The 27,891-nt window shown below is 56.5% G+C and overlaps 1 protein-coding gene across 2 annotated transcripts in view; it reads left to right on the plus strand.

Moving 5' to 3' along the window:
- PKD1 (polycystin 1, transient receptor potential channel interacting) overlaps positions 1-26,789 on the plus strand; it is an 83,246-nt gene extending 56,457 nt beyond the window's left edge. For both annotated transcript variants that reach the window (XM_057398102.1, XM_057398103.1), the window contains exons 17-46: positions 1,826-1,969; positions 3,193-3,472; positions 4,700-4,916; positions 5,431-5,581; positions 6,498-6,650; positions 8,837-8,981; positions 9,667-10,269; positions 10,718-10,874; positions 11,973-12,225; positions 12,795-12,990; positions 13,953-14,123; positions 14,517-14,660; positions 14,958-15,168; positions 15,503-15,629; positions 16,346-16,462; positions 16,846-16,895; positions 17,043-17,245; positions 17,818-17,923; positions 18,135-18,253; positions 19,226-19,428; positions 19,608-19,802; positions 20,933-21,072; positions 22,172-22,299; positions 22,744-22,912; positions 23,607-23,732; positions 23,857-24,031; positions 24,525-24,812; positions 25,179-25,313; positions 25,543-25,857; positions 26,173-26,789. In XM_057398102.1, coding sequence (XP_057254085.1) covers positions 1,826-1,969; positions 3,193-3,472; positions 4,700-4,916; positions 5,431-5,581; positions 6,498-6,650; positions 8,837-8,981; positions 9,667-10,269; positions 10,718-10,874; positions 11,973-12,225; positions 12,795-12,990; positions 13,953-14,123; positions 14,517-14,660; positions 14,958-15,168; positions 15,503-15,629; positions 16,346-16,462; positions 16,846-16,895; positions 17,043-17,245; positions 17,818-17,923; positions 18,135-18,253; positions 19,226-19,428; positions 19,608-19,802; positions 20,933-21,072; positions 22,172-22,299; positions 22,744-22,912; positions 23,607-23,732; positions 23,857-24,031; positions 24,525-24,812; positions 25,179-25,313; positions 25,543-25,857; positions 26,173-26,778 — 6,027 coding nt within the window. In that variant the 3' untranslated portion in view covers positions 26,779-26,789. The remainder of the gene's footprint in view (positions 1-1,825; positions 1,970-3,192; positions 3,473-4,699; positions 4,917-5,430; positions 5,582-6,497; positions 6,651-8,836; positions 8,982-9,666; positions 10,270-10,717; positions 10,875-11,972; positions 12,226-12,794; positions 12,991-13,952; positions 14,124-14,516; positions 14,661-14,957; positions 15,169-15,502; positions 15,630-16,345; positions 16,463-16,845; positions 16,896-17,042; positions 17,246-17,817; positions 17,924-18,134; positions 18,254-19,225; positions 19,429-19,607; positions 19,803-20,932; positions 21,073-22,171; positions 22,300-22,743; positions 22,913-23,606; positions 23,733-23,856; positions 24,032-24,524; positions 24,813-25,178; positions 25,314-25,542; positions 25,858-26,172) is intronic.
- The last annotated feature ends 1,102 nt before the right edge of the window (positions 26,790-27,891 follow it).

Genomic DNA, 27,891 nt, shown 5'->3' on the forward strand with positions numbered 1-27,891 from the left:
TTGGCAGGAGCAGACATTGGTGTTTCTGTGATGCATTCATCTTATGCTGCCTTGCGCAGCACTTTTTGCTCGTCCTGTCAAGTCCTTTTAGTTTCTTCCTTCCTTTAGACCTTGTGTCAGTCTCTCTCTGTGCAGAGGCTGCATTAGGGACCAGCCCTGAATGGTTCCTGGGACCAAGAGTCTGTGGCCACAGATCTGCTGTGGGAGGCCAGCGAAGGAGCCTGTGGTCAGCAGCTCTTCTGGGTGCATCCCTGGGCTCTTCCCATGCCACAGCACCAGGCTCTTGCCCAGCGAGAGCTTCCTAAGAGCTGCTGCTTCATTTTACCTTGAGCAGCTCCTCCCTTCTCTCCTTTTGACGTTATTGAGAGCAGGCTCTGTTGAAGCGCATGTTGTTTGTGTCGGATTAAGCCTGCTGCTGAATGCGTCTGCAGCCCGGCAGCAGTTATGGTTTGTGTCAGAAACATTCATCGTGGCGTGCTTGGCAGTTGGAGCTGTAGTTAGCCTGGAAGTGGAAACTCTTACTGCCTGGGTTTTAAACCAGGGCTGCAGGATGAAAAGGGAGGGAGAAAAAAGGGGAATTGAGAGGCTGTCAAGGACATTCCGTACTATCTGGTTTCCATGCAGGAGCGCAAAACAACCAGGCCAGCGTTGCAGGAAGTTTGCAAATCCTGTAGGAATGAATGGAGCTTCACTGTGCTCCGGCGCAGGGCTTGGGAATATTTATCCTGTTTTCAAAGTCTGCCATGTTAAACAAGGTCTTCATTGCTGTCTGTCTGAATGCAGCAGATTCGTTATGCCAGGGCAGAGGGCTCCGTCCAACGCTGGACAATCCCTTTTCCTGGGGGATTAAGGGAGTTTAGACAAAGCGCAGGGCTCAGAGCTCAGCAGCCGTTGTGTCTGACCCACCAGTGCTTCTAAAGCTCCCCTGGGTGCTTTGCCAGGGAGGTGTGTGGACATCTTGAGAAGTGCAGCTTGGAGCTGAGCTAGAAGCCTGCAATGACATGGCACTCCCTGGAAGACGTGGCTCTTCCAAGCTGCAGGGCAAAATGCCTTGGATGTGCAGTGGGAACTGTTGTCTGCCTGTTTCGATCATCACCCCTGTCTCGCAGGGATATGGGTAGTGTCAGAAATGATGAACGAGAGCCCAAGGGTCGGGTTCTGAAACATGGCAAGTGGTTCTAGCGCAAGCTGCGTGGATGAGAGCAGGGATGGAGACGGCGGGACCGTGCTGCTGTGCACAGGGCAGCACATCCTCACTCAGCTCTGGCTCACCCTGAGCCCTCTGTTACTCGGGACCATAAACACTTCCCATTTATCAACCTTTTGAGCCGAGGACAGGACCCACAGCCCCGGCTCCACAGCTGCAGAGGCAGGACCAGAGTTGAGCCCACAGAAGGCAAAGCAGAGCTGCGGTCACATCCCAGGGCAGGTGCTCACCAGATGTTTGGTCTGTGCTGTGCTGGAGGCTTTCCCTGTTACACTGCTCCCCTTTCCCAGACTCTAACCTGCATCCCATTTGTCCTGAGATGTCCTGTACAGTCAGGGGCTTTGGTTAGCATCATCCCCACTGGCACCATGAGCAGGACCTGTGCTGGGAATTCAGCACAGGGCTCCAAAGGGGCTTTTTTGGGAAGTGACTTATGATGTTAAAAAGAGCAAATAAAGTAAATCCGGAATTACCTAGATTATGTAGTAAATCCAGAATCACCATCAGTCCGATGCAGAGCGAGTCCTCCTTGCACAAGCAGATGCTGGGATGTCTGCATGCCTGTTAGATGTCTGTATCTTTGTCTCAGATCTCTGATGGAGCCTTTTGCTTTCCCAGGTGTTCATCAAGAGAGGGGGAGTCCCTATTGTGTCCTTGGAGTGTGTTTCCTGCAAGGCTCAGTCTGTCTATGAAGTTAGCAAGAGCTCCTACGTCTACCTGGAGGGGACCTGCCAGAACTGTCACAATGACTCCAAGCTCGGGGTAAAGTCATTAGCAATGCTGGTCTTTGCTTCAGTGTGGTGGGCTTTAGGGATAGGGGGAGAGTCAAGGAGGAGAGGATGGAAAGAGCTGGGTGAGAAGTCCTGGATCTAAACTGCCACAGAGAGGCGGAGGGGAAACAGTCTCTGACCACAGATGCAATGGCTGGGTCAGGCTTGGGGGATGAAGGCTGACTGGTACCAGTCTCTTCATCACAGCCCCTGGAACTGGCTGCAGGACTGGCTTGTTGGGTTGGAGGTTTAAAGCACAGAACTTGTTTGGTGTGACGTGGGACTCCTGCGTGGTGTCCCCGTGTCTCGGCAGCATTGAGGAGGCCAGGAGAGCCTGTGGAGCAGGTTCCCCATGTCCTGTAGCCACTGGACCCCTGTGAGATGCCCAGAGCTTTCCTTCACCCCGGGTTCTGCCTGCAGGCTGCAGGACTCATGGCCTGTCAGTCCTCCATCAGTGTCTCCTCCTACCCAAGGGCTGGGACATTTTCAAGCCAAGCCCACGGGTGACCATCCCTTCCCACACCAAAGTACGGTTTTCCTACAATAAGTCTCCAAAGTGTTTTCTTCTCCTGCTGCCTGGCATCCTTCTCATTATTCTGGGGTCTCAAGCAGAGGTTGTTCAGTCTCTTGGGATTCCCCCAAGCCCTTTGTGCCCTCCTGGAATTACCCGTTCCCCTGCACAGCATCTCTGCAGCCCATTGAAGGAGGCAGGTCTCAGAAGTGGAATTCCTGTCGTGGGAGCTGATCCGCATGGCTCCCAGCATGTCCTTTTGTGGTGTTTTCTGGTGGGCTATCTCAGTGTTCCTCTTGGTATCGCAGTTGGACGTTTGTGCTATTAACAGCAACCACCCAGGCCACGTTCAGCTTCAGGCACATAAACCGTGGGGTCCCGTGGAGACTCCACCAGCACTGCATTGATTTCCTGTGGTTTGTATTCGCTGTTATGAAATCCTCTTGTCGGAGGGTGATGTAATCCCAGCAACTAAAGTAGATCTCACAGTGGAAATATTCCCACCAGACATTTGGGAAAGGCTCCAGTTCTTGTTGCTGTAGCGCACAAGACTAAAAGCTTGAATTATCAACTGCAAATTTGGCAGATGCTCCCACTGGAAATCTGTTACTTTTTATATGAGTCTCAAAGCTGAAACCATTTTAAGGACATAAGTTCAGATTGAACCAAAACCCCTCCTGTCTCTCCCCTCTTCATCCCGACAGCGATGGGCAGCGCACAGCTTTAAAAACAAGTCCCTCGTCCTGGACAAAAGGACAACCTCCACTGGTGACACAGGGATGAACCTGGTCCTGAGGCAAGGGGCTCTGAAGGACGGGGAGGGGTATACCTTCACCCTTCACATCACTGACCTCACAACGGGGGAGGAAGGATTCGCCTCCATCGACCTGCTCCCAAACCAGCCTCCGGTCGGAGGATCCTGCCGGCTGTCTCCCAAGGGACCCCTCAAGGCGCTGATGGCAAAGGTGCACTTTGAGTGTGCAGGTGAGAGCATAGAGCCCGCAGTACCTGTCAGCCCTGCTTCCCATTCTGAGCCCCAAAGCTTGGCCACAAGCAGCTTTGTGTGCCCAGATCATGGAGTTCCAAAACTCGTGGTAGCAACCAGGCACTTTGCTCCTAGTTCATGCAGTTGAATGGTGCTATCCAGGCCAGGACAGTAGTTGCAGGAGAAACTGGTATTTCAGTGCAGGAAACAGAAGATAGGTGCCTGAAACTGAGTCACACATATGTGGGAAGAGTCAAAGACAAAGCACTGGGGCCTCCTCTGCCATGGGGGCTGGATGTTCCCGTCGGCAGTTACCTTCTCGACCAGCTGCAGGGACAGCAGCAATGAGTCTAGCTTTGGAGAAGTGGCCTGGCTGACATCCTGTAGCCTTGGGCCAAGGAATAAGAGCCTCTGAAAAGCAGATTTCCCCAGATGATCAGTGTCAGAGATGAATGCTGTCTGTGCATGAATGCTCGGAAGCCACGCTGCACAGGAGGTCAGTTCTGCTGGGGCTGGGGAGGCTGCTCACCAAAGCCTGGCTTAAGCTGGGGGAGGAGAAGAGGATTCAGTGTGGTAAGGCTGTGACTTTGGTATGGTTTGAGCTGCCCAGAATAACGAGGAAATGAGGGTCCCTTTGGAGCGGTGGGGATTGGAGCTCTTAGTGGTTGTTTTTCAGCTGAAGTGAAACGTGCAGGATGTAGACCCACCGCTCTGTGTCCGCTTTCACTGGTGCTCAGTGGCAACATGCAGTGAGTGTCCCAGCTGCCCGCCTCCCACAAGGCTCCCCAGAATTCCCAGGAGCTCCGAGGAAACCTGTGTGCGGGTTTTACCCTTAACTCAGTTGTTCCTGAGATGCTGAAGTGCCTGAGGGCTGCACTGTAATACCAAGCTTTGCAGGGCTTGTACAGGAGCTGTTTGCCCTCGGGTCAGTGCCATTCCCGGCCCCATTGGAGTTGTTCCCGTTTCATTTTGATCACAAACTCTTCCTAAATGCCTATAAACGTGGCAGCACCCAAACCCCTGAACATCAGAAACCTTGAGAGGGGCAGAGCTTTGCATTGCAAGCCCTGAAGCCATCCCTGCAGCCTGGTGGAGTCCTCAAGCTCTCCTCACTGTGGGGACAGCCTGTCTGTGTGTCAGAGCAGGGACCCCGTGCTAGGGACAGCTGAAGCGTTCTGATGGCTTCCTTGCCCCTCTCAGAGCCCACGTCTGGGTTTGTTTTGCAGGCTGGCGGGACACGGAGGATGCAGAGGGACCGCTGGTGTACATCCTCATGGTGTCTCGGCACCGGGCCGGGCACTACCACGAGTTCTGCGTGTACAAGGGCAGCCGTGCCGAGCACAGCGCCTTCCTGCCCCCCGGCTTCCATGAGAGTGGCTTCATGGTGTCCGTGTCTGTCCTTGTCCAGGACCAGCTGGGAGCGACCGTGGTGGCCATCAACCGGTAAGAGGCTGGGCTCGTGTGGCAGCTCCAGGCTCCCGCATCACGGTCATGCCTTGGCCCCTGGGTCCATGTCCTGCAGGGCTCAAGCACATCCTGGGTGAAGCAGGAAGATGAGGGGAGGCTCAGCAGAAGTGCAGTGAGAATTCCAGCCCTTGTGGGGTGAATCGCACAGCAGGGAGGCTTCCCCATACGTTACTGCTTTCCTGAGCATCTCCGTAATTCCCTGGTGACACCTTGCTTTGAAGGCACAGTGTCACGTTCTCAGACCTCTGTGCTCTGCCACCTCCTCTGTATCAGGAGCCCTCAAAAGAGAGCTGGCAGCACCAAGCTGTGGTCCCACCCTCTCAGGCCAGAGCCCATGGTCCTGCAGTGCCTGCAGGATGAGGAGCTGTGTCCCATTTGTTCCTTAGACCCCAAAAGCAGTGTAACTCCTCCCAGCTAAAGGGCAAATTCTGCCCCCTTCTCCAGCCCCATTTGGTTTGCCCTTAACCCAAATGCCTCTTTCCCTTGGCAGCTCCATGGAAATCGGCTTACCTGAGGGCTTTCCAAGCCTCTCCCACTGGCTCTACAATCAAACTGACACCGTGCTCCAGGGCTTAGTGAAACAAGGGGACCCTCAGCAGGTCATTGAATACTCTCTGGCCCTCATCACCATCTTAAATGAGGTAAAGCAGCACTCTCTGCCCTAGGGAGACCTCCAAGACAGCCTTGCAATCACCACTGATGTTCTTTGGCCACATTTGGTGCAGCGATGCAGGGAAATGACTGAGGCTGCAGCTCTTCATGTAAACCAGTGTGCGTGCATGCTGGGAGCTGGGCTGGACCTGTGTGCATGCATCAGAAGCAGAAACAAGCTCCAGACACACGACGACCAGGGAAAGCAGAGAGGCTGCACAGTAAAACCAGGGTCCTAGAGAAGGCAGTGGCCTCGGTGTCTCCCATGCACCCTACTTTCTGCCCTCATAGTCAGATACGCTTTTCCCTCTTTGATGTCAAACTCAAGCCTAAACACTGGATTTAGAAATGCAAATCAGCCCAAATCCCCCACCTCCTTCACACCTCCCCTGAGCCACCCACGGCACTCCAGCTCTGCAACTCCTGTAGCTCCTTAGGTGATGCTGTGGGTGCTAAGGAGCCCTCCTTGTTCTGACTGCCGAGCTAGTGCAGCTAGAAAGCCCTTCTGCCTGCACACAAAGCTCTTCATCCTCCTGGCAGCATTTGCTTTCCCTCCTACATAAAGTAGGGCCCATGTGCAGGGCAGGAATTGCAGTCTATACTCCCATTTTCTGCCCAGTAGGAGCCTGCCGGAAAACACCAGGCAGGGGCGATCCCCTGAGCTGAGCTGGATACAGGCTGCACGGTGATGTACTACTTAGCTGTCAAGTGCCAGGCTGTTAAGATAATTGCTTGGAGAGCACAAGTGAAACTGAGGGAGTTCTACTGAAAACCCAGCTCATTGGATCACCTCTGGGAGGAGCAGAGCAGGGAGATGCGGAGTGCAGGGAAGAGACTTAAGCAGAGCTCAGCATCAGCTGAAACAATCTGATACACGTCCTCACTGCTTGCTTTTATCGCCTCCAGTACGAGCGATCCATGCTTCTGGAACCTGAGACTGGGAATGAGTTTGAACTCCGGACCTGGACCCGCAACAACATCACAGAGACCCTGAACTCGCTGAACGTGAACACAGTTGATGACATCCAGCAGATCTCAGCTGCCCTGGCACAGTGCACGGTATGTTCCCCATCACCACCTCCAGCCTCTGCTCGTCCAGGGGCTGTTTGCATGCTCCTCCGTTCTTGTGCTTCCCTGCTCCTCTCCCATGCACACACCACACAGAGGACAGGGCACACATCATACTGGTGATGTCCTAAGTGCTGTTAGCTTTGCCTCTTGCTGTGCCATCAGTCTAGCAGGCGCTGGTGAGATCTTGTATTCATGTTCTGGAGGACAGCACCTAAGGGCTCTGTGCTTCTCTGGTATCAGCCCTGATGTGACAGCTTGCTAGCAGGTAGGTCCTTTCACCTGCAGATGGAGGCTGTAGGAGAGGCCCTGACACACTGGAGAAGCACTGGAAGAAGTTGCTGGGGGAGCCACAGAATCTCTGAGGAGAGGCTGGACTCCCATCAGGATTAACACAAGTCAAGCAGGACCTGCCTTGAGCCAGGGGACAGGGCCAAGGAGTGATGTTCCTTCCAGCCCTCTTTCTACCAGATGAGATTAGAAGCACTGCTCTGCTCCACGGCTGACTGGAAGCGCTGTGTTCCCCAGCCAGCTCGCAGCTTCAGCTCCCCGGTGCTGGGGCTGCTGCCTGGTGGATTTAGGAGTGGCTTTCTGTGTTTTGTCAGATGGGCAAAGGGAAGAGAGCCCGGTTATATAATAGGCTGGGGTTTGGTGGTCAGCCAGGCCGCTCTGGCATGCTCTTCCTCCCAAATCTTTGCTTTCAGGGCTGGAGTCAGGCACCCTTTGGCTTGGCTGCTCTGCTTCTCCGCAGCCAGGTCAGCAACCTCACCCAGCAGCAGGCTGTCAGTGGAGTGATGGACAGACTACTGCATCCCACCCACAGAGTCCCTGTTCTGCTGCTCCTTCCTCTGCTTCAAAGGCTGTAAACCTCAAAATCGCTTCTCTCTGTTCACCTTTGTTCAGGGATTTGGGGTTCAGCACATCCCATTCCCATGCGGGATTGGTTCATGTCTGTCCCTCCTGCGTGCTCTTGCCTGCTGTGGAAGCTCAGGTCTAGAAACAGAGGTTTTGTTCCATGGGAAAAGCTGATGTTCCAGGGTTAGTCTGTGCTCTGGGTTGGAATGAAAAGCTTAGAGAAACAGTAATCTAGAATTTCCCAAGTGGCTGAGCCTGCTGTGGGGTTCACACGTTTCCCGTAGCAGTGTCAATCAGTGCTGATATTCATTGGATTTTACCTACAGGGGAGAGGATAAAACAGAACAGGTTTATCCTGGAAGGGAAAAGAAGACTCTCAGTCTTAGCCAGGTCTCCTTCCTAAGCAGCAGCTCCTCTTGGGTGGTTCCTCCCCATAACCTTTCTCTTCCCCACCTCTTTGATACCTGACTGAGCCTGGTGGATTCCAATTTAAACAGCATGTCCATAGCTTACAAATAAAAGCAGAAAAGGGGGGATTTTAGACCTGCAGATGCTGTCTTGATTCTCCACCAAAACATATGGTGAATCACGTCTGAATCCTATGATGATTAAAAGAGAAAAAGATGAATAAAAGCAAGGAATGGGGTTATGGTAACAGCTTCCATGTGTTGCCTCAGTCCCTCCCATCCAGGCCTCGAGAGTGCTGGGAGCTCCAGGCCATGGCTAGAACATTCTGTTTCTTGGACACATCTGGGAGCAGAGGGAGGGACATCCATCACGCCCGAGTGGCAGGATCCCTCCCACAGCCTTCAGGAGTACTTGGACACTGAAATGGATTCAGTGAGGGCTAAATCTTGATTCCACCTAAGACAGCGGAGTGAGTGGAGGGATCCCATCCAGCTCCTCTGGTTGATTTCTGTAGATACAGTGTGTGGCTCCAGAGGGGTGCTCATGAGATGCAGCAGCGGGAGATGTGCTCGGTCCTTACAAGTGAGCTCTGGGGAACATGAATATGCTGCCCTTTACTGCTCTTTCCAACCCTAATGCGTCCTCCATCAGACTCCCACATGCCTGCCTGGAATGTGAGGGGAAGTGGGTGGAAGAGCCTTGGAGACACCACAGACTTCTTGATAGCATCTCTCAGTGTGAGCAGAGCAGCCATTGCCTCTGCAGTCACCTCCCTGGGGCTGGAAAGAGACTTTCAGAGTGCAAATGGTGTTTGAACAAACACGCTCGAGTCTTTGCAGGTCTGAGGAGCTGAACTTGCCTTCATCCTTCCAGGGGGATGTTCCCACTGCCTCAGACTGTGCTCCCCTTTGCAGGTGGCGAGCAAGGAGCTGGCTTGCAAGTCCTGCCTGACAAGGACCTTGAACAAGCTGGAGACCATGATGACCATCCTGCAAGGGGAAACCACCCAGGGCACCGTGACACCGACTGGCATCGCCGACAACATCCTCAACATCACGGGTCAGTTCGGTACCCCTGGGGTTTGGCCTCTTCATGCTCAGTACTTTCTTCTCCCTGCACTTTTCCCAGGGTTGTCTTGGCTCGGGCAGCCATCCCTGCGGACACTTCAATCCAACAGTTGTTAATAACCTCACTGGTGCTCCAGGGAATTCTCTTTTTAGTAAACAGTGAGTAAGAGCTATGGCTTCCAGATGCTCGCCTTCCCGGTTGCAGTCTGAGGGTGCCAAACTTCACTGGGGCACCCCTGAACACTGTGTGGGAATTCCCACCTGGTTACCCTGGGAGGAAGCAGGCATCTTTGCGCTCCTTATAATGGGGTTCTGAGTGTTCTCCATAGTGCAGGAACTTAGTGACATATGTTTGCTTTATCCATTCCTTCCCTCTTTCCCAACCTGCTGTTGTAGCCCTGTGCAGGAGGGAAATAAAGCCTGTTGTCATTAGTATTCACCACCAAACTCTGCACATTAGCTGAGAGACTGCAGGCATTGCTGACAGCTCTATTTTTAGCTATGGGCTACTGAACGCTTCAGTGCAGCAAGTCACGTGCACAGCGAAGAGTTACAGTGAGAAGACAGTGAGGAAACACTTGTCTGATTGCTTTGGGAAGGTGTCAGATGTTACCTAGGCTCTAACACTTATGTAGGCTGTTTACCACTTCCTCTGCCCCTTTATTTCTCTCCTGCAGGTGACCTCATTCACCTTGTCAACACGGTTTCACAAGAGTCCAAGCCCCAGGAGCTGCTTGCCGATGCCCACAATTTGCTGCTAGCTCCCAAAGCCTACAACCTGTCCTCCAGCCTGATGCGCATCCTCATGAAGTCTCGAGTGCTGAATGAAGAGCCCCTGGAGCTGGTGGGAGGAGAAATTAAGGCCACGGGCAAGAGGTCTGATCCCTTTAACTTGCTTTGCTACGAGAACACACCAAACTGCCAGTTCTCCATCCCCCAGGCATTCAACACCACCCTTTCCAACCTGACGGATGTCATCCAAGTCATGTTCCAAGTGGACTCCAATCCTTTCCCTTTTGGTTACATCAGCAACTACACCGTGTCCACAAAGGTGGCCTCCATGGAGTTTCAGACACACAACGGGGTGCAGATCCCCATTGGGAGCCTGGACTCAGAGAAAGCCATCACTGTAATGGTGTCAAACAACACGGATGCTCGCAACCTCTCTGCTGGCACTGAAGTCATCGAGGCAAGGACATCTGTGAACCTCATTGTGGTTATGGAGAGCAACAACAGAGAAGCAGGACTGCACTTCCAGCTTACCTACAGAGTCCTCAATGGTACAGCAGACAGATCCACCTCTTTATGCTCTTTGCTGTTCCCATGGGAGAGGAGGGCTCAAGAGGGAACTGCTGTGGGAGATGTCAGGTGTAGGCAGCAAGTTCCACACTGCCTGCCTGAAGTTCTGGCTGTCACAGGCATTCTCCGGTCCCCAGTGTAATCCTTACTTGTGGATTCTAGGCACTGAGAAGCCTTTTGCTTCTCCCACCCATTCTCTTGGGCCACATTAGCACCAGAGGGAGCTCCTCTCATCCCTCCTTGGTCAGGCACAATGGTGCCCAGAGTCTCCTCTGCACTCCAGACTGAGAGAGTGCAATCCAGAAAAGCATCTCTCCCAGCTTCCTGCATTCCTGATACTCCTCCCTGAACACCCACTGCTGGCAGCAGGCTTGTGACTGAGCTCTGCCTGGTCTTTATAAAGTACTTTCTGTTTCCCCCCCTCCCCAGATCACTACATTGCAAGTGAGCCCGAGCCCTTCATCATGGCTTATCTGCATCACGAACCAGAGCCCAATGAGCACAACTGCACTGCCTCAAAGAAAATCAGCCTGGATGCCCTGGCTGGGAATGACCACAAGCTCTACACCTTCTTCACCTCTCCCAGGTAAGAGAAACCTGTTTTATAATCTCTGTCACCCCCAGGCTGTCCCCTGGATGAGTGTGAGGGATGCTCAGGGCCTTGCCATGGTTTATACCAGGCTGCTTTGCAGGACTGGTGCTGCTGTAGCTATCACAGTGCTCCTCTGTCCTCGCAGCTCTCCTGGGCAGGAAGCTGCAAGCTGCCATTCCTACATCCCAACATTGGCACCTCTTCTACCGTGGGCACTTCCTCCTTCCCAGACATCTCCTGGTGCTGGTGCAAAAGCAGCTCAGTGCTCTGTGATTTGCCTTTCAGATCCCATTTGTAGGGGTTCCCTGAAAGGATTCCCCTTTTTAGAGCTGTAAATATCCTTCCCTGTATCATGACCCTCACCCAGAGCCTCTCCTGGTAATGAGTCGTGTCCCCCCACCCAACTGCCCTTTTCTCTGTAGGTTCTTTGTGGGCTTCCATCCATGCTGCTTGGCTCATAGAGCACTGCAGTTGTGCTGTTGGGTTTTGGAGCAAAGCTCTTCTTTTAATCAGAGCAGTCATTATAACCTCAGTTGCTGCCTTGGCCAGGAGCGTGTGTGTTCATGCCTTGTGTTACTTCCAAGCCATTCCTAGGCATTATCTGAGAAGAAAAGATAGGCAGCTTGGGAATAGGTGGGGCGAAAGTGGAGCCACTGTTGTGTAAGTTACTGCAGCTTCCATGGCTTTTGGTAACAGGATGCTCTAAGAGGGATTAATCGTCCTGATAAGTGATTGTGCTCCCAGCCAAGAATCCAGAGTTGCTGTGGAAGTGTCCTATGGATCAGTGGGACACGGGGAAGGGCGGGTGGGAGACCTGTGCAAGGCTGCCAGCGCGAAGAAGAGGATGTGCAATGTAGTGCTCCAGATACTGAAACAGTACAAAGATAGAGAAGAATTCAAGTGGTCCTTGGAACCCCGGAGTTTCTCTACAACCAAAGGTGTAAATTACACCAGTTCACTGGGCTTTTCCTCCTCACTGTGTGCTTCTCCATCCCTGCAGCAGTGTTTTCATGGGCATGCATCCATTAGAACAGGGTTGGTGTCCCTTCAGCAGGATTCATGGTGTCTCCTTGCTGCCTTTCCCTTCTCCAGAACGGATGACCCCATCCAGAAGTACTACTTCAACATCACAAACCATTTCAGCTGGTCCCCGGTGGAGGTGACCCTGGGGCTGTACACATCCCTGTGCCAGTACTTCAGTGAGCAGGAGAAGCGCTGGAAGACGGAAGGCATCATCCCACTGGAAGAGACCAGGCCAGACCAGGCTGTCTGCTTAACCCAGCACCTCACTGCCTTTGGGGCCAGCCTCTTTGTCCCACCAAACTCCGTCCAGTTCATCTTCCCTGTGAGTAGAGCAAAGCAGAGGCTGCGCAGCATCCCCATGTGCTGAGCAGTTGGTTGTCACCCATAGGAAAGCCTTGGGCTCCTGATGGCTTCACATCCAAGCTGTGCTCAGCTGGCAAACCAGCACCAGTACCCGGGAGCCTCCGGGAGCTGTCCCTGGGCACAGCTCACACAGGGGCTGTGTTCTGTGATCATGAATCCTGGCTGCTGCTAAATAGACATTTGCAGATGGCTTTATCCTGGCTACCTCGCAGTGTGTTCACCTCTTAGTGAGATGCCAGGCTCTCCTCCCAGCTGGCACCCAGCACTGTTTTATCCCAGCCAGCTGCTCCCTGCTCCCCAGGGGCGCTCAGGCTCTCCCTGGCTCTGGTGGTGTGATGTAAGTGGGAGCAGAGAGCTCTCAGCAGCTGCTGCAGCACACTCCAAATGGACTGTGCAGGGAGAGCTCTCTATTTGCACGTGCTGTTGTGTCTGTGAATGATGGTGATGGCCAGGAAGGGGGCTCCTGGGGAAAGAGGGGATGCTCCTGGGGAAGAACAGTGCCTTTCAACATACCTCTGTGCTTTCTAGGCTCCAGGCCCTGGCCTCAACTACATCGTGCTGCTCACGTGTGCCGTCTGCTTCGTGACCTACTCGGTGGCTGCGCTGATCGTGCACAAGCTGGACATGATCGACATCAACCGCGTGGGGGTGATTCCCTTCTGCGGGAAGAACGGGCTCTACAAATACGAGATCCTGGTGAAAACTGGCTGGGGCAGAGGCTCAGGTTAGCCCATGGTCTGCTCGTCTTCATGCCCCATCCCTGGCAGTGGTCAGGGTCAGGCTGGACAGGGCTTGGAGCAAGCTGCTCTAGTGGAAGGTGTCCCTGCCCGTGGCAGAGGGTTGGAGCTGGGTGAGCTTTAGGGTTCCTTCCAGCACAAACCAGGCTGGGATTCTATGATATGATTCTGTGATTCCTACGGTGACATCTGTGTATCTCACCTCAGCACATCAGGCACCAAGTGTCCCCCTGCAGGGCCCACAGCTGAGCTGGTGTTTGAAGCAGCATGGAGCAACCAGACTGTTCAGGGCTTCCAACAGCATACACACTTTAAATGGTGTGATAATAGGGCAGGTCAAAGGTGTGAAGGAACCACCTCTTGCTTGTTCTGCTGTATGAACCCCAGCATCGGAAAGGCAGAATGCTTCACTCTCTGACCCAGGGCTGGGTTTGTAGCTAGAGCTGCCAGAAACATCATCTTGGACTTGGAAATCCAGGCAGTTGGGGTGTGGGAGCTCTAAGTAAGGACAGAGATAGAGTGCCACCAGGCCAGGAACATGCTGCCATTGACTTGTGTAACCACTGGCTTCACTGGCAGCAGCTTTCTCCTGAAGCTACCCCAAGGACCATCCAGGTTGTGCATCTGGAAGGTGGTACGGGAGAGATGTCAAGGGAAATAAATATTCCAACTACTTGGAGGAAAAGCCATCAGAATAAACATCCCCTCCTATTAGGGCGTTAGCAAGGCAAGGAAAGTCAGCTTCAGTCCCCTCCAAAGAGAACCATGAGCATGCCAAGGGCAGTGCACCAGTGTGAGCAGCTCCCTGGGTGTGGGATGGCTCTTGAGCACATTCCTTCCTCCCCAGTCTCCAGTGGCCCCTCTGAAGGACCACTGCACCTGGTAGCAGGTCGCTGGCAGGCAGGGCTGGGGAGCAGCTTCCCTAACGGAGCTCTGTTATCTCTGCCAGGTACCACGGCCCACGTGGGGATCGCCCTGTATGGCGTGGACCATAAGAGTGGCCACAGGCACCTGGATGGAGACAACGCCTTCCACCGCAACAGCCTCGACGTGTTCCAGATCGCCACGGAGCGGAGCCTGGGCAGCATCTGGCGCATCCGCATCTGGCACGACAACAAAGGTGAGACAAGGGCAGGGCTGGGGCACCCATCACCCATCCCGGGGCACGGCCAGGCTCTGCTCCGCCTCGTACCTGGGCCTAAAGGCTGGAATAACCCTGGTGGGAGGCTGTGGTGACCCCTGGGGGGGGGGGGCTGGATGTGGAGTCTCCATCATGGGAAGTCTGCAGACCCATACACAGAGGGTGCAGTGTGCACTGTGACAGTGTGAATGTCCAGCCTAGGAGGTGACCTGGCTGCACCAGGCTTTTGGGTTCTGTGCATTTCCCGTGGATGAAGATCCTGTCACAGGGCAGCTGCTGCTGCTGGGCTCTTGTGTTGCCCTCCCAGCTTTGCAGTTTCACCCAGGGAGTGGCTGCCACAAAATACACTTCTTCATCTCTTTTCACTTCCAGGACTCAGCCCCTCTTGGTACCTGCAGCACGTCATAGTCCGGGACCTGCAGAGCAGCAAGAGCTACTTCTTCCTGGTGAACGACTGGCTGTCGGTGGAGAGCGAAGACAACGACGGCATGGTGGAGAAGGAGGTTTATGCTGCCAGTGAGTGCTCAGCCCTGGGTTTTGGGGCTGGGATGGATGAGCAGCGTGGCACTTATTACATTGAGGAAGGACCTGCAGCAGGGGACCGCAGAGGGGCCATGGAGCCTGCACACTGGCTCTTCCTCACTGCATTGATGCCTCGTGGGTCCTTTGTGCTAGAGGACAAGGACCCAGCTCTGCAGGAGGGACCATATAGATGCAGTGTGGATACAAACCAGTCTGCAAGGAGGCACTGTGGCCCCCCCAGGTCCTCCCAGTGGTGCCGCTGGCCCTGATGGTCTCTCTCGTTGTGCTCAGGTGAGACAGAGCTGAGGAGCTTCTCGCGCATCTTCCTTGCGGAGCTGCAGCGAGGTTTCTTCGAGAAGCACATCTGGTTGTCCCTGTGGGACCGGCCGCCCCGCAGCCGCTTCACCCGCGTGCAGAGAGCCACCTGCTGCTCCCTCCTCATCTTCCTCTTCCTCTGTGCCAATGCCGTGTGGTACGGCGTGGTGGGCAACGTGCACCTCAGGTGGGTTGCGTGCCTTGGTGCTCTGGGCATCCCTCACCCCCTGAGGGCCCCTCCTGTGCTTCCCATCACGCAGGGCAGGAAAGACCTTGCTTGCGGCCTTGAGTCCGTCCTTCCCGTTCCAAAGAATCTGGGAGCAGGACATGGATGACCAAGGACGATCTGATCAGCTTCCCCCTTATCTGGTTTTGATGTGTCACTGTTCAAAAAGCCCATGCCCTGTTCTTCCTCTGCACATCTGCAATGGCTGGGGGTGCAGTTTGGTCTCCCTTGCTTAGCTGGCAACCCAGAGTGCCCCTTCTAACACGGTTCTCTGATCAATCCTGATTCCCTCCAGCAACGGGGCTGTTTCCAACCTGATCCCTGTCAATGTGGACACGGTGGCTGTTGGGCTGGTGTCCAGCGTGGTGGTCTACCCTCTCTACCTGGTCATTTTATTTCTCTTCCGGATGGCTCGTGGCAAGGTAAGGAGGAGAAGTAGCTGCAGGCTGCCCAGGTGGGTGTCTTGCCACCGGGGTTCCTTATCTGAGCCTAGATCCTGCCCCTTGTGGTCCATCACTTCTCCAGCTGTCTCTGCCCAGACAGAAGGGCAGATTTTAAAGACTGCCTTAGGCACTTGCTGCCTCTGGTTTTCAGTATGGGACAGGTACCCAAATGCCATTAAAGGGTAGCAGCCCGTTATCGGCAGGAGCTTGGGAGGTGCTCAGTGGAGCATCTCTAATGAAGCATCTGCCCTGGGTGCACATTCAGCTCTCTGAGCAGAGCTGTGGTTAGGCAGCTGTGAAGGGATTAGCTGGGGATTTCATGACTAATTGGGCACAATTAGCAGCCCCATCAAGGACTGCAGCCAGCTGCTGAGGGACTGATGAGCACAGATTGTGTCTGATACTTCTTGTCCCTGGAAGCACTCCCTGCTTTGCAGGGAACTGGAGATTCACCAGGCTCCTGGGGACCTTGTATGTGGGACAGCCTGGATGGCACGGGGCTGCAGTACGTGTGGGAACAAGTTGGAGGCAGTGGAAGATGTGCATGGGCCTGTTCTCAGCCCTGCTTGGGCTCCCCAGCCCTGCCTGCATGAGTGTGGAACCGATGGGACCCACTGAGCAGCCTGTTTCCGAGTCCCCGTGCCATTGTCACCTCCATCCCTCCCTTGTCAGCTAAAGCCTGATGTCTCCTGCAGGTCTCCATCAACCACACCGTGACTCACTCAGACCAGCAGTCCTTGGAGATCGATAACTACCTGGACTCCTCAATCCTTGACAGCTCCTTCCCCACCTTCCCGGGCCTCCAGGCAGAGGTAAGCTGCTTCCCAACTGAAAGCTGGATATGTTGCAGGCTCTGTGTGCTCCCCTGCATGGACACAGGGTCCATCCACAGCAGTGAGTGCAAGAACTGATGCACTGGCATGCCTCTAGCAAAGCCTGGTGATGGGGGAGAGCCTCAGCCCTTCACCTGCCCCGTGCAGTGCATTCTGAGTACAAGCTGCCTGTAGCTACTGCTCTGTGTCCGTGAGCACTGACCTTCCCAGTGTGCCTGGGTTATCTCTGGAGCAGAGCAGGCCTCTGGAGGTATTGGCAGCTCAGGCTCCAGGTCTCAGTGACCGCTGATGTTAACAGCCCACTGTTCTAATGAGGCACAAACCAGTGCCGTGTGCCTGAACCACCTCCTCTTCCTCCACAGGCCTTCTCTGAGCAGACCAAAACAGATCTGTTCTTGGAGGACTCCAAAAGGTAAGGAGGAGCTTCATGTACTTTCCTGCTTTGGTGGACCAGGGTTGTGCTCCCGTGGCTGTTTCCCCTCTGCGCTAGCACGCTTGCTCTTCTCCTGCTTCCCGTTCCCCACAGCCCCAATTGCCCCATTGCTCCGTTCTCCCGCAGCCTCGTGCGGTGGCCGTCCAGCGAGGCCCTGCTCAGCTGGCCAGACCTCCTCAGCGACCCCTCCATCATGGGCAACACCATCCAGAAGCTGAAGAGAGGCCGGGCCAGCCGCCACCTCGGCCTCGAGGCCCCACTGGCCACCGAGGAGGACAGCTTGTCCCTTGGTGTTCACCAGGGACAGCCTCGCTACTTCTCTGCCTCAGGTGGGTCTGGGATAGCATCCCCGTTTGGATGCCCTAGGGATGTGCAGAAGGAACAGTCTGGTCCCTCGGAGCCTTCTCTTTAACTCTGGAGAAGGCAGAATAGCAGAGCTCTGCCACCATCGCCACTAGCTGCAGTGTGAAGGCCAGAGGAGAAGGGTTGTATTAATGGGCATTTCCATTTGGGAAAGCAGAAATCCTGATGTGGATTAGTTGGAGTGAGTGATCAGCACACTGCCAGCTGACTGGGAGCAAGTGGAGGTGTGTTCCCGTGGGATCTGAATGTTGCAAGCATCCAGCACTTCTTCACTGGTTGCAAAGCCACAGTGTGTCTCTGAACCCCTGTAAATGGCTGGAGAAGGAGAACTTGGCCTCTTATACCAGCAGTTACCTCTGTAGCCAAGCTGGGCAAAGGCAGGAGCTAGAAGACAGGGAGGAGGGGAGGGCTGTCCCATGGTCAAGGGCCTCACCCTGTCCTCCTCCTCCTCCTCCTGAGTTCCACAAATGCATCAGAGCAGGACCGTGCCCTGGTGCAGTGCTCCTGCCAACCCTGTTCGCACTCGCTCTCTCCCCAGATGAGGATCTGATCCGGCAGATCCTGGCAGATGGAGCCAGTGGCATCTCCCACTCCCAGGACCTGGGGCCCTACGTGAGAGCTGAAACAGATCTCATCTCAGGGCTGTGAGTATTCAGGGAGTGAGCTGAGCTGGGTTCTGAGGCACTGAAGATGCGTGGGGCGGCCTGGTCGCAGCTCCCTGTGTTCTCCATGAGCCACAGAGCAGTGTTGCTGCACCGCTGTTAGCACTGGAGTTCAGTCCCTCTCTGTGCCAGGCTGCTCCCTGCGGAGCCACCTGTGCCACAGCTCACCAGCATCACCCCTTTGCCTTGGCAGGTCCAGCGTGTTCGGGGAGAAGGTGGAGACCGTGATGATGCAGAAGCTGAACGACAAAGGGCAGAGCGTGGCAGCTCCTCCCAGGGAAGTGAGCAGATCAGCCAAGTCCACATGGACAGGTACCAGGGCAGCGAGGGTGGGATGGGCAGGAGGAGCAGCCCTTGGGAGGCACAGGCAGGTAAATGGAGACTTAGGAAAGGCTGCTCCCCGGCTTGGGATGTAGTTGTTCTTTCCTGCCAGCTGCTCTTGGAGCCTGAATGTCACTAAGTCCATCACTTGTGTTGTGACAGTCCCTGCTGTGCGCCTTAGGGAAGCTCTGCTCTCTGCACCCCTCTGCAGCCATCCGGTACGAGTGTGTCTCTGTAGGAAACCAGAGGGGAAAGGGGGTAAAATGCCAAGGAAGGTTCAATTCCACAAGGCAGAGATGCTTCCTACTGGGTCATGCAACACGACAGCAGCCAGCCAGGCTTGCCCAAGGCAGGGAGCACGCTCTCAGGCCCTGCAAGAGCTGGAGGGTGATAAGTGCCTGGGTGCCCACTGGAGAGGCTCAGCATCAATGTTTGAGAATGAGCTCTTGGCTTCCCAAGGAGCAGCCCCCCTTGGACAGGCCGGACATGCAAAACTGGACCCAGCAGCATTCCTCTTGGGTCTGTTAACATCCATCATTTTGCCTTGGTTGATGAATGGTTGTGGTATCTCTGTGCAGGCACTGGTTTGCATGGGTGGGTGAAGGAAGCTGGACTCGGCAGGCTGAAGGCAGCCAGGACAAGAGATCTGTGTGGCTTTGCCCTCAGCCTCTCCAGCCATCTGAGCGTGCCAATGTCCTGAGGCTCAGAGAAAGTAGGGAACCCATCCCAGTGCCCAGATCAGGAGCCCATCTTCTCCTCCCCACGCTGTAGCCCACAGATGCTGCTCTTCTGAGGCCGTGTTTGCGTTGCTGCTGAGTGGGAGATGTTTGGGATAATCCCTCCCAGCTCATCCAGGACAGGTGGCAAGCTCTCTGCTGGGATGAGTGGTGTGCTCAGCCCTTCCTGTGCCCCTTAGGGTCCTTTTGCAGTCATGCTTAGACTTGTTTGCCCTCCTCCTTCCAGTTGCAGACCAGACGTTCCGGAAGCGCTTGCTGCCGCCCTGGTGCTCCTATCTGGCTCACGGTATCAGCCTCCTCCTCTTCGCCACCTCCACGGGGGTCTCCGTGTGGATCGGGGTGGGCTTTTCCTCCAGCGTTGCCCTCATGTGGCTCATCTCAGGGATATTCAGCTTTCTGGCATCCTTCTTGGTCTGGGAGCCCCTGAAGGTAAGCATGAGGACACCAGCAGCAGCAGGAGAGGTCGGGCTGGTGGCGGTTCGGTTTAGCTACCCCAAGAGAGGGGCTGTGCTGGGTTGGCTGTGCTGAAAGGCCCTCAGGAGCTGCTGCCCATGGCAGGTGTGGTGGCCCAGCTCCCTGCAGGCTCACAGCACTGCCTGTCTCCCCAGGTCCTGCTGGAAGCCCTCTATTTCTCACTGGTTGCCAAGCGCTTGCACCCGGAGGAAGATGATACCTTGGTGGAGCATCCTTTTGTGGAGCATGTTTCTGAGAAGATCAGCAAAGTCCGACCCCCGCAGGGGTTTGCCCTTTTCCAGGCCAAGGAGGAGGCCAGGAAGGTCAAACTGCTACACAGGATGCTGAAGGTAAGACATCTGTTCAGCCTGGAGAAGAGAAGGCTCCTTAAGGGGAGACCTTAGAGCAGCTCCAGTGCCTAAAGGGGCTGCAGGAAACCTGGAGAGGGGCTTTGGACAAGGGCCTGTAGGGACAGGCCAAGGGGAATGGCTTTAACCTGCCAGAGGGGAGACTGAGCTGAGCTCTTAGGCAGAAGCTCTTCCCTGTGAGGGTGCTGAGGCGCTGGCACAGGGTGCCCAGAGAAGCTGTGGCTGCCCCATCCCTGGCAGTGCTCAAGGCCAGGTTGGACACAGGGGCTTGGAGCAAGCTGCTCTAGTGGAAGGGGTCCCTGCCTGTGGCAGGGGGTGGAGCTGGAGGAGTTTAAAGGTCCCGTCCAACCCAGACCAAACTATTCCATGATTCCTGGTACCTGTGGTGCCTAGGGCAGGGGCAGAGTGCCGCTTCCATGAGCTGAGCCACATCCTTATGTGGATCCTCCCAGTCCAGCTGTGATCCTCTGAAGCAGGCACATGCCTCCAGTTTCTGCCTCAGTTTCCCCATCTGTAGAAGACTGGCAGTGATGTTCCTCTTCAGTGTGGGCTGGAAGGCAGAACCATGAGGGGGTTCATTAGGAGCAGCTGCCGTGTTTGACCCTAACTCAGGTGTTTGAGGTTAGGACAGGGTTTGCAGGCAGCACCTGGCACAGGGAAACTCGTTTGTTGAATCTTGTGAAACACCCAACAGCTGATCCAGGAGCAGGAGTTTCTTTGTAGCTCATCCAGTACTAATCCTCCACACTTGGGCTAGGAGTACACAGCTGCTTTGATGGAGTTAATCTGAGCAGAGTGATTCCCCTTTAAAGGATGGAAACCCCCATCGCTGTATAAACGGAGCTGTTGGTTATAGGAGCTTGTACAGGGAGGCTGCGCAGTGCATGTCAACTGAAACGTGGTGCTGTCTGGCTGCTTTGAGCAAAGAATATTGTTAGGAGCCTGTGGTCTGGGTTTCGTTTTAAGCTGCTGCCCATGTGGAAGAAGAAATGCATGCTCTGGGTGCTGATCCTGCTGCATGGCAGGCAGTGGAGAGCACTGATCTGCTGCAGGATTGGGAACCAGCCCCCCTGGTGCCTGGGTGCAATCCCTTTCTGCTCTCTGCTTGCCAGAACTTCCTCATTTACATGATGTTCTTGCTGGTGATCCTGCTCACCAACTATGGAGATGCCACCCGCAACAGCAGAGCCTTCCTTCTGCAGAGCTCCATCAAGCAGCAGCTGGGCAGCAACGAATTCCTCCTCATCAAGAGGTAATGGCAAGGGCCCTGGGGATGGGGAGGAACAAGAGGTTGCTTTGTATCAGAAGGGCCTGTAGGGACAGGCCAAGGGGAATGGCTTGAACCTGCCAGAGGGGAGACTGAGATGAGCTCTTAGGCAGAAGCTCTTCCCTGTGAGGGTGCTGAGGCACTGGCACAGGGTGCCCAGAGAAGCTGTGGCTGCCCCATCCCTGGCAGTGCTCAAGGCCAGGTTGGACACAGGGGCTTGGAGCAAGCTGCTCCAGTGGAAGGTGTCCCTGCCTGTGGCAAGGGGTTGGAACTGGGTGAGCTTTAAGGTCCCTTCAACCCAGACCAGGCTGGGATTGTATGGTTGCATGGCAGTGAGCTCCTTGTTACTCTGCTTCTCCCGTGGAGAACAGAGGGACCTGAGCTTTAATGTCTGAATTGTCTTTATGTCCTGGGTGGGAAGGGACCGGGGCAGTTACGGAGTTTATCTGCTCGGAAGGACACACGTTTGCTCTGTCTCTGGAATTTACAGCTGTGGGGTTTAGCCATACCCACGTCACAAGAACCAGAACTAACATCTGAAACAAACGCAGAGGCCTTCCCTTCCTGGCTCTGCACATACGCTGTAACTGGATTACCTTTTCCCAGCTGAGTGTCCACACTGCTGCCTGCGATTAACAGTGTCTCTGTAGCCATGTCCCTGCAGCCCCCTTGACTCTGTGTGAACAGACATGGCCAGTCTGTGCCGCGTGAAGGCACAGGAACTCTGATTCACACAGCATGAACTGGGACTGAATTGGTGACGTTCTGGGGGGGAAGTGGAGCAGGAGCAGAATCTGGTCCTAAATGTCATCTCTTTCCCACTGTGCTGCCACAGACCCACTGGTCTGATCCTTACTGAGGTGCCAAGTGGATCCAGTCACCTTTAGGTCTTGCATGACAAACATTTTCCCGACCCCAGCCCATCATGGAGCGGATGGGAATGCTGCCTGTGCCTGCGAGCCAGGAGAGCAGCTCCCGTTAGTGCCCCAGAACCTCTCTGGAGCACGAGTGGTCCTGGGTGAGACATGCAGAGACCCCCCCAGCAGAGCTGCCCAGGAGCTCTGATGCCTTCTCCCTGTCGCAGGTCGGATCAGTTCTGGGTGTGGATGTCCCAGGTCTTCCTGCCCTACCTCTACAACAACGGCTCGGGTCAGGAGAGCCACAGCACCACGCTGGGGGCAGCACGGCTGCGCCAGCTCCGCCTGCAGGAAGGTCGGTGGGGATGCGGTCGGTGGGGATGCGGTCGGTGGGGATGCGGTCGGTGGGGATGCGGTCGGTGGGGATGCGGTCGGTGGGGATGCGGTCGGTGGGGATGCGGTCGGTGGGGATGCGGTGGGGATGCGGTCGGTGGGGATGCGGTCGGTGGGGATGCGGTCGGGGTGGGCTCAGGGTGCTGCCGTCATGGGGTGGTGGTGATGTTCCCGGAGGGAGGAAACGGCCAAGTGTGGGTGTCTGTGGGGCTGAGGGAAGCGAGGCAGAGGTTACGGAGGCAGGTTTGTCTTTGCAGCTCTGCTGCACCTAGCTCTGCCCCCGCAGTGGTGCAGTCCAAGGGGTTTACACTAGAGAGAGGTTGAGTTGGCTTCTGGAGCTGTGGCTGAGGATGTGGAGCGGGCTTGGGAAGGGCTGCCCACGGGGTGACTGCTGGTGTCATTGCAGCCGAGTGCCAGCGCAGCGCCCAGGACATCCTCCGTGGCATGGGCACGGCTCCCGGCGGGAGCTGCACCGACTCCCACAGCTTTGCTACCGCTGACTACGGAGCTGGCTGGGAAAGGGCGGCCCTGAACGTGACGGCTGCGTGGTCCTACTCACCCCCCGACCTGCCCGGGTAAGGAGCTGCACCCGCACCCCTGCTCCAGCTGCCAAAAGGCATCATCTCGGTTAATTCAGTGCCTGGGGTGGTTCCCAGCCCTCGCTTCAGTGAGGCCAACTGCAGCCCCTGAGCAAAGGGCAAAGAGACACAGGAATGTCTGCCCTGAACACATCCACGTGGGCAGAGGGAATGGTGGGAGGCAGCGCATGGCTGCTGCTCACCCGGCTTCCGCAGGGGTGGGCGCTCACCTCGAGATGCCTGAGCGGCAGCATCGTGCTGACCCAGGGGCATGGGCAGAGGGTTCAGCTCTCCGGCTTCAAGGGCAGAGTGAAGCTGCTGAACAAGGTAACCCGCTCCCCATGGGGCCCACAGCATGGCACCAGCTTTCTGTTAACATGGGCTATAGGAGACTGGCCTTTACCAGCATCCTGGGCATTAAGGCACTGTTGGCTTCTGCTCTGGTTTGTTCCTGGATGTGTCTTCATTGAAGTTTGGGGCAGCAAAGGGCTTGGGGCTGTTCTGAGGTTGGGAACACGGAGATGTTCCCAATGTACTGCTGTCTTTTGGCTTGTGAAATGAGCCATGAGGCAGCTGCCAGCCTTGGATGTGCAGGGTCTGCATCTCTTGCTCCCGGCCTGCCACGCAGCAGACCGGAGCAGTGGCTGCTCTGTCCTTCAGCCATCACCCCATGGCTCCTCTCTCCCTGCAGGGTCTGGTACTGGGGTTACATCTCTTTCTACGACAGCAGTGGTTACGTCCAGGAGCTGGGGGCCTCGCTGGAGGAAAGCAGAGCTCAGCTGAACTTCCTGCAGCAGCACACTTGGATCGACAACATGTGAGTGTGGCGGGGCCAAGGGACGTTCCGTGGCCACCAGGAATTCCGGGGGGGGATCTGTGAGCACCAAACAGCATCACCAAAGCCTGTGGTAGCCCTGAGCTGCTCTCATCCCTCCCCCCAGGAGCCGAGCAGTGTTTGTGGAGGTGCTGCAGTACAACCCCAGCGTGGACCTGCACGTGGCCATCACCCTGCGCCTCGAGTTCCTGGGGGCCGGCCAGGCCATCGCCGCTGTCACCATCAGCCCCTTCCCGCTGCTGCGGCTCAGCGCCGGGGTCACGCTGCAGCTCCTCATGATGGTCAGTGCCTGACATCCCCTGGGCTCCTCTCCCCTCAGTCACCACACAGAGGCCTTTGGGGAGCCATGGCCGGGGTTCCTGGAAGGGCAGCGTTGGTTGCTATGGGCTAAAGCTCCCCTGCCACATAGGAAACACCCCAGCATCACTGCAGGGAGGAGGATCCCTCCTGTCTGGCAGCATGTGTTGGCCTGGTCTCAGCCTTTTTGCTGCCTGTTGCTGAGGAACTTAAGGTCTTTGTTATTCCCCTCAGTGGGGACGTCAGAGCCGTGGCCCCAGCGTGAGCAGAGCCCTCTTCCCGTGGGCGCTGTCCCCCGAGCATCAGACGTGGTTTGGGGAGCAGGGTAGGAGGGAGGAGGGCACTGAGTGAGTGAGGAAGGTATGGAAGGACCCAGGGGTGTGCTCCAGCTCCGGGCTGGCAGAACTCAGCCTTGTACAGCAGAGCAGTGAAGCGTTGCCCCCTCCTTCCCCGGTAACCTCTGCCTGCCTCCCCCAGGTCTTCCTCATGATGTTTGTGGTCTACTTCGTGGTGTCCGAGTCCCTATCCATCAAGAAGGAAGGCAGAGCCTACTTCACCCTGTGGGGCAACTACGGCCAGTGGCTCTTCATCCTGCTCACCACGTGCACCGTGGTGGTGCACCTCAGCCAGGCCACCCTCGCTGACCAGCAGTGGCTCAAGTACCTCAACAACCGCAAGGGCTTCACCAACTTCTACCAAGTGGCCTTTCTCAACACCATCTTCAGCACCTTGGCTGCGTCCCTCCTCTTCCTCCTCACCGTGCAGGTATGGAGCAGCACCTGCTTGCTCCTCCCGTGCCGGGGCAGCAAAGGGTCACGAAGCAAACCCAGAGGGGAGACACTGGTCCTGCTGTGCCAGGCAATGGGGCTGCTGCCACCTCCAGACCCTGCTGCGGGGCAGAGGTGGTGGGCGCTGATGCCACGTGCATCTCTGCTGCAGCGCTTCGGATCGCTGAAGCCTCTGGGTCCTCTTGGGGAAGTCAGCCTAATGTGGCCGATGGGATGGTTCTGCAGGGAGCCCGTCGCGAGGGTTTCCTCTGCTCCACCACCAGCTGCATGTCTCAGGCTCGCAGAGGTGTTTGGAAGCCCTTGTGCTGGGCCCATGTAACTCCATCCCCTCCGCTGGTCCTAGGCCGCCCAGCAGCTGCGCTTCGTCCGGCAGTGGTCGGTGTTTGGGAAGACCCTTCGGAAGTCTGCGAAGGAGCTGGGTGCTGCGGGCTTGGCCTTCACCATCCTCATCCTGGCCTATGCTCAGCTCGGCTTCCTGGTGGGTACCGACCCCTCCTCGGCTTGCCTCGGTCCTCAGCAAGCCCATGGGTCCTCTGGGTGCTCCCATGTCCCGTGGGGTGGCTTTGGCTGGGGGCTGCGTCTGTGGCCTGTCCCTGTCACAGCCGATGGGTGGGTCGCTCTTTGGGGCTCATGCCGTGTAAGGTGGGGTCAGGGGAGCATTTTGCCCCCAACCCCTTCTCATTGCATCCCCAATGTCCCCTTGGCAGCTTTTCTCCTCCTCCTCGGAGTCCTTCCGCAGCGTTGGCAGCAGCCTCCTGCTGCTGTTGGCCGTGCTGCGGGGCAGCGTGAGCCTCCGGCCCTGCCTGCCCGAGTCCTCGGGCCTCTGCTACCTGTTCTGCACCAGCTACATCCTGCTGGAGGCGTGGATCCTGCTCAGGCTCTTCACCGTGGTGCTCATCTACAGCTACCGGGAGATGCACTTCGAGCTCTACCGCCCTGCCTTCGAGCCCCAGGACTACGAGATGGTGGAGCTCTTCGTGCGCAGGCTCAAGATGTGGATGGGCTTCAGCAAAGCCAAGGAGGTGAGTGCAGAAGGGACCTGGGAGCAGGCGCAAGGCAGCACCCACTGTCCTTTCCTTTGCCTCTGCCTCCTTCCCACTGCTTCCCCAGCCAGGTTCCTTTGGCAGCTGAGTGCTGGAGTGGCCGAAATTCCTGGATGCCCAAGAGCTGGGTTGGCGATGGGGGGTTGTAGGGGCGTTGCAGCCTGTTCAGTCCCACAGCTCCGTGTGTTTTCATCTGGCCCACCAGGACTGGGTGGGAGCAGGACATAGACAGTGTTCCCAGCACAGCATTCCCACTGATGCTCCCGACATTAACGCTCCCTCATCCTCTTCCAGTTCCGGCACAAGGTGAGGTTCGAAGGGATGGAGCCGCTGCCGTCCCGAGACTCCAGCGACTCCAAGTCCTTCCGAGGCCCCACTCCCAGCGCTGCCTCCGACAGCTCCAGAGCCTCCACCTCCTCCAGCCAGCTCGATGGGCTGAGCCTGGTGCTGAGCACCCGCGACAGCCTGGAGGTGGACGCCGACATCCAGCGCCTCCTTTCCCTCTTCGAGATGCTGCTCGCCCAGTTCGACCGCGTCACCCAGGTGACGGAGGACCTGTGCCGCATCGAGCACCGGCTCCGGGGCTCCCGCTGCCGCAGGAGGAGCCCGCAGCCCTCGGAGGACGCCCTGAGCAGGTACCGAGGGGGCAGCACGGAGCGGGGGCCCTCCCCTGAGCTCTCCTCCGACACGGACCTGCGGGATGCTCCCTTGTCCCCCGGCTCTGCTGCCACCCCCCTGGGCAGCAGGGGCTCGGTGCCCAGCCGGCTCCTGCGCGCCAGCAGAGGCATCAGTGCAGCTTCTGGGCTGCCCCCAGGCAAGCCCTACACCGGTGGGGCTCCGGTGGTGAAGAAGAAGCGGCCCCTCCGGGCTAAGAACAGGGTGCACCCCACTGTCAAGTAAAGGGGGGAGTGGGGGGAGCTGGGCAGCACAGGGAGCAATGGGAGAGCACGGGAAGGGTTTGCCAAGGGTGGGCTGTGCCTGCCCTGCAGCCCGAGGGGCCTCGGGAGCTGCTGCTCCCGATGCTGCGGCCGCGGCGGCTGGGCCTGCCGGGCACACGGGGCTGCTGCCTGCAGCCACGGCCCTCCATGGACCTGGGTGTCCCCAGCCCTGCACTGACCTCCTGCGGGTGGCTCCCGCTGCGCCGTTCCCATGGGAAGGCTGCGCAGGGCCCATTGAGGGCACGAATCCCGGTCAGGGAAGGGCAGTATTAACACGGTGTCTCTGTTGAATGGGCCCGTCTGCAAGCAGCCCGGGTGTGTGACTGCCATAGGGGCTGGCACAGGGTGATGGGTACAGAGCTCCCCTCCCTTCCCCGCTGGCTGTGCCAGATGGAAAAGGGGAGAAGGTTTGAACTGAGTCTTGGATGTTTGTGGACCAGACACACTGTGGAGGAAAGCTGCAGCTTTCGAGAAGATATTTAACCCTTCTTTCTTTCTTTCTTAAGCATAAATAGCGATAGAGCAACCGTAGCTACCCCCAGCCCAGTTAATGCCCAGTATCGGCTCCTCCTTATCCTCCAGAAATTGGCTCTTTGTATTTAAAAGCCCCACATCGCAGCGAGCTCCGGCCCCGCTGCCCGGCCAGGCTCCGCAGGGATCGGGAGCAGCAGCTCAGCCCCAGGGGCTGCTCTGGGTGTGGGGTTGCCAAGGTGCTGGCTTCGCTGCGCTCCCCCTTCCCCAGCCCCTGCTCCCCGCACCCCAAGGAATGTATTGATGTAAGTACCTGTATCTGTTGGTTTACTTGTTCTTTGTACTGCCCAGCACTTTAAACAAGGCTTTCCTCGGCTACCGCCGCACGCAGCTCCCCGGGCGGGCTCACAGAGCACAAACAGCAGTATTTTTGGTTGTTTAAATCCTAAACTGAGACTGAGGAAGCGAACGCAGCCCCCATCGGGCCAGGCCCTCCTGGCACCCCCCGACACAAGCACAAAGGCATTGGGGGAGGCAGGCGAAAGCCCTAAAGGAGCTTCAGTTGGGGTCCTGCGGCTCCCCGGGACACTGGGCTACAGCTGGG

This window comes from Pezoporus wallicus, unplaced genomic scaffold (genome assembly GCF_028554395.1).
Source record: "Pezoporus wallicus isolate ANWC-B61680 ecotype Strahan unplaced genomic scaffold, APGP_CSIRO_Pwel_v1 contig_6274, whole genome shotgun sequence".
NCBI classification, from domain to species: Eukaryota; Metazoa; Chordata; class Aves; order Psittaciformes; family Psittacidae; genus Pezoporus; species Pezoporus wallicus.